General features: G+C 38.5%; 1 protein-coding gene across 1 annotated transcript; it reads left to right on the top strand.

Annotated features, from left to right (window-relative positions):
* Positions 1-629: 629 nt before the first annotated feature.
* LOC132297458 (ethylene receptor 2-like) lies at positions 630-5034 on the top strand. The gene is made up of 3 exons (XM_059794919.1): positions 630-1229; positions 1702-3577; positions 4357-5034. Exons 2-3 carry the CDS (start codon positions 1829-1831, stop codon positions 4930-4932), a joined length of 2325 nt encoding a protein of 774 aa, XP_059650902.1. The 5' UTR covers positions 630-1229; positions 1702-1828; the 3' UTR covers positions 4933-5034.
* The last annotated feature ends 255 nt before the right edge of the window (positions 5035-5289 follow it).

Here is a 5289-nt window from a genome sequence, read left to right as displayed (position 1 = left end):
TGCTTCGAGAATCACCACCACTGCCACAACCCGACCCACGTTCGTTACATGGGTTGGGCCTGAACTTTTCTAATTTATGAAGCCCGACTTTACCGATTGATCAGTGGGCCCTGTATGAACTTTATGTTCACTACCATACTCACAAGTCAAAGTAGCCGCTCCACAAAATTCCTGCGGTTAAGATTCTCTTGTCATCAGCAAGATGATATCAGCTGACGGTGTAGATTAGAAACATAACTAAACCCATGAAACTATGCGCACAGTAAATAATTCCTCTCAAAAGAACTCACCTATATTCATAGCGCGTACAAACTACTCTCCAATACATTACACGTGTTTCACGTATGTTACAAATCGTAACAAACACGCGCTACTAATGAAAGTGGAACTATCTCAGCGGTTCCACATTTTCATTCGATAGTTGACACGTGGCGAAAAGTGATACGGATAGGAAAATACGAAAGACGTGTGGGAAAAGAGTGGAGAGAGAGAGAGACAATCTCTCTCTTTCTCTCTAGGGGATGAAGTAGACGTTTTGAGCGAAAGTGCGTCTAAGTTCTCTTCATATAAAGAAGCAGGTCCCACTACATTTATAAAGAACAATAAAACCTCTCTCTCTTTCTCTCTCTAGACTAGATCTCCTCTTCTCTCTCTCTCTCCTTGTTTCAGCTATTATCAAACAACGGCGCGGACAAACGTACTCTTTCTCTCTCTCTCTCTACAATGACTCTCTCTCTCTCTCTCTAAAAATCTTCCCCCCTCGAAAACTTCTGTTTGAAATTTGAAAACAGATAAAGATAGGAGGAAAATGGTAAAGAAAAAATGAGAGAGATTTCTTACACGCATATATGTGTGCTATATACATACAAGATACAGATAGATACAGCAGCTGTATATGGACTCGAGAAAATAAAACAGGGATTTCTTAGCTGGGTTTGATGGGTCACTCTTCATTTTTGTGTGAATTTGTTGGATTGAATTTTGGGTTGGTGATGGTGGTTGAGAGGGATTGTATATGTAGGTGTGTGTAAATGATATAGTTACTAGTGATATATAATGGGATTGTGGGTGATTTTATTTGATTGTTGAAAATTGGATGAGAGGGTGATGGTGAAGTATTTGAAGATCATACATCTGTGTATCTACATGTGAATCAAATATAAGATCTGAAGATGGTGGTTGCCCAAAATCTGGGTTTTCTTGGTCACCTATGGGCTTTGTTTCTTCAGGTAAAGTTCCTACTCTGCTTGTATTTCTGGTTTTTCATTTCCTTCAAAGTTAAAGATTGGTTGGTTTACAATTTTTTGTTTTAATTTCTTCTTCTTCTTCACCTTTTATTTTTATTTTTTTATTTTTTATTTGTTTTTATCATACTCTGCCTGCTAATGTCTTTACCATTGCATTTCCCGTACGGTATGTTGTTTTTGGGTAACTTGTGCCTTTGTATTTTACAAATGAGGAAATTATGTGTTTTTTATTATGGTGTTTTTTACTACATAAAAATGTGTGATTTTGAACTAGTCATTTGAATAACAAAAAATTGGATTTTTTTCCCAGCTCTTTATCTGGTAGGAATACTAGATCTTTTTGGGCCATTAGTGTCTAGTTTTATAGGAAAAAATAGGGGTCTGCATATTTGAAATTGGGTTTCCTCAATTCTTTTTATTGGGTTTGTGACTTTACTGAACATTTTTGGTGCAGGAAATGAATATAGAAGCTAGTGTCCTCATGTTGTAATTCAAGTGTGTTCACCTTAATCTTATTGGGGGTATTGGGAAGATTGACAATTCATTCATAAATGGATTGAAAGTTTAGTTCATTGAATGAAATGGTAAAGACATTAGCATCTGTTCTGTTGATTTGTTGGCTTCTCTTTTCTATTTCGGCTGCTGATAATGGATACTCCAGATGTAATTGCGAGGACGAGGGTTTTTGGAGCATTGAAAGCATTCTAGAGTGCCAGAAAGTGAGTGATTTCTTGATTGCAGTGGCCTATTTTTCGATCCCAATTGAACTAATTTATTTTGTTAGTTGTTCAAATGTTCCATTCAAATGGGTACTGTTCGAGTTCATTGCCTTCATTGTCCTCTGTGGGTTGACCCATTTGCTCAATGGTTGGACTTATGGCCCACACCCATTTCAGCTGATGCTAGCTCTTACCATTTTCAAGTTCCTCACTGCTCTAGTCTCATGTGCCACTTCTATAACCCTTTTTACTCTCCTTCCTTTGCTTCTCAAAGTGAAGGTAAGAGAGTTTATGTTGAAGAAGAAAGCTTGGGATCTTGGTCGAGAGGTTGGAATCATAAAGAAGCAGAGAGAAGCTGGTTGGCATGTCCGTATGCTCACCCATGAGATCCGTAAATCACTTGATCGGCATACAATTTTGTACACAACTTTGGTTGAGCTTTCCAAGACATTGGATTTGCAGAATTGTGCTGTTTGGATGCCTAATGAGAATAAAACAGAGATGAACTTGACACATGAGTTGAAAGGGATGGATTTCTCTAATATTGATAGTTTTTCTATCCCGATAAGTGATCCAGATGTTAGAATGATTAAGGAGAGCTACGGAGTAAGGATACTTGACCCTGACTCAGCTCTTGCTAAAGGAAGCAGTGGAGAGTCTATTGAGTCTGGACCTGTGGCTGCAATTAGGATGCCAATGCTGAGGATTTGTAACTTCAAAGGCGGGACACCTGAGCTGATTCAAGCTTGTTATGCAATATTGGTTTTGGTTCTTCCTGGTGGGCAACCCCGATCATGGAGTGACCAAGAAATTGAGATAGTACAAGTTGTTGCTGACCAGGTGGCTGTGGCTGTCTCCCATGCTACAGTGCTTGAAGAATCGCAGCTCATGAGAGACCAATTAGTGGAGAAAAATCGAGCCTTGCAACAGGCGAAACAGGATGCAATGATGGCAAACCAGGCCAAGTACTCATTCCAGAAGGTAATGAACAATGGGATGAGGAGACCAATGCACTCAATTTTGGGTTTGCTTTCAATGATGCAGGATGAAAATCTGAGCAGCCAGCAACAAATGCTTGTTGATGCAATGGTTAAGACCAGCAATGTCCTCTCAACCTTGGTAAACGATGTAATGGTCACTTCGACCAAGGATAATGGATGGTTCCCATTAGAGATGAGGCCTTTCCGACTACATTCCATGATAAAAGAAGCCACTAGCCTTGCTAAGTGCTTGTGTGTTTATAGGGGTTATGGTTTTGCGGTTGAAGTTGAGAAATCTTTGCCCGATCATGTTTTGGGCGATGAGAGAAGAGTTTTTCAGGTGATTTTGCATATGTTTGGGTATCTTTTGAATGGAAGCAATGGAGAAGGCTGTGTAATATTTCGGATTTTCTCACAGAGTGGAAGTCGCTCAAGGAATGATCAAAGATGGACAACCTGGAGAGCAAGCTCATCTCATGGGTATGCGCACATTAGGTTTGAAATTGGGTTAAACAGTAGTGGTCCTCAATTAGAGTGCTCAAGTTCAATAGGACGCTTTGGTGATTGGAGATACCGCAGCAATGGGCTTGAGGAAGACTTGAGCTTCAACATTTGTGAAAAGCTAGTGCAGGTAAGAATCATCAGTGTGTGTGCGAACATATGTGCATGGTGGGTGTGTGTTTGTTATGAGCAGTGGATGACTCGTAACATTATAAGCTATGCTCACAGCATCTAAAAGTTCTATTCAAACTTCGTTCCTCTATCAAAATTTAGCCATTTTGTTTGTTAAATCTTATCAAATCTCAAGTTCATAAGTACTGATTATATGTTCTTTACTCTTGAGACTAACCATATTTGCTGAGTCTTCCATTTCGAGAAATGTTTTATTAGGAATACCTGCTTGTGTTCTTGTAATGGAATATGAATAGTATAAATGGTCAAAATCTGTTTTGTTTTGTCTTCAGTTGCTACAAATACTCCGCTAAAATTTCAACCTTAATCTTTTCTCAGATTACAGAAACATCATTTTCAGCCATACTGTATTTTGCTATGGCAATTTTAGTGAAGATATTCTCCTAATTATTATTATTTTTTTATTATTCACTTCATTCTTTTTTCCCCTACAACAATGAGAATTTCCGTCTATTCATAATAAAGGCCCGAAGACCATCATCAGTATATTTGTGAAGATTTTTTAGTTGCACACTAAAAGAGCACAAGAAAAAATTAAAATTGCCGGTGCTGTTCTGGTGCTTCCACAGGAATTAAAGGCAGTTCATGGCATTTTTAAATTTTTTTTGAAATGTTGTGAAAGCAACCATATTATCCTCAGAATGGTCATTTCCCTGGTTTCAACCACAATCTTCTTTTTATATCTAAACCATTTTCTCCCATGTGATTTTTTGACAGTTGATGCAAGGGAACATATGGGAAGTCTCAAACCCAGAGGGTTTTGATAAAAGCATGGTCCTTGTCCTCCGGTTCCAACTCCGGCAATCCATTGTAATAGACTTTTCTGAACCCGGAGAATATTCAGACCACCCACATTCGAACTCTCTGTTTAGAGGCCTTCAAGTAATGTTAGCTGATGATGAAGCTGTGAATAGGGCAGTGACCAGGAAACTGCTGGAGAAATTGGGCTGTAGAGTTTCCACAGTTTCATCTGGATGTGAATGTTTTAGTGCTATTAGCTCTGCAATGTCTTCTTTCCAAATCGTTCTTTTAGATCTTCATATGCCTGATTTGGATGGGTTTGAAGTTGTCAGGAGAATTCGCAAGTTTGGAGGCAGTAGTTGGCCGTTGATTATTGCCTTGACAACAAGTGCTGTCGAAGATGTGTGGCAAGGATGCTCGGAGATTGGAATTAATGGAGTTATTAGAAAGCCAGTTCTTTTACAAGGCATTGCTGATGAGCTTCGGAGAGTACTGTTACAGTCCAACAAAGTTGTGTGGCAAAGCGAAGCTGTAAGCTACAACAATGCATAATTTCGCCAACACTCTTGTATTGCCAGCACAGAGATGTGTTACACACTACAACATCAAAATTCAAAATGGTATATATACAAAATTTCAGTTTCTCTTTGTTAACTTCTGTGCTCAAGCCTTGTTATAATTGCACAGTTAATTAATTAGTTAATGAAAGATAGTAGACATTATTATCAACACATCCATACAGTAAAAAATACGATAATATGAAAAACTTTATGAACTTGATTGCAGGTATGAGTACAAAAGAGTTAGGGGAGACTGTAGAACGACTGAGTATGCATGAACATTTCTGATTAATTGAGGAAATAGATAATATATAGCTTTATATTGTAATGGCCCTCACCTTACCGAACA

The sequence above is a fragment of the Cornus florida genome, unplaced genomic scaffold, assembly GCF_030987335.1.
Source record: "Cornus florida cultivar Cherokee Brave unplaced genomic scaffold, ASM3098733v1 CherokeeBrave_3.0.0_Hap2_Chr01, whole genome shotgun sequence".
Lineage (NCBI taxonomy): Eukaryota > Viridiplantae > Streptophyta > Magnoliopsida > Cornales > Cornaceae > Cornus > Cornus florida.
Note: the sequence above shows the minus strand (reverse complement) of the source record. Positions and strands in the feature narration are given on the sequence as shown.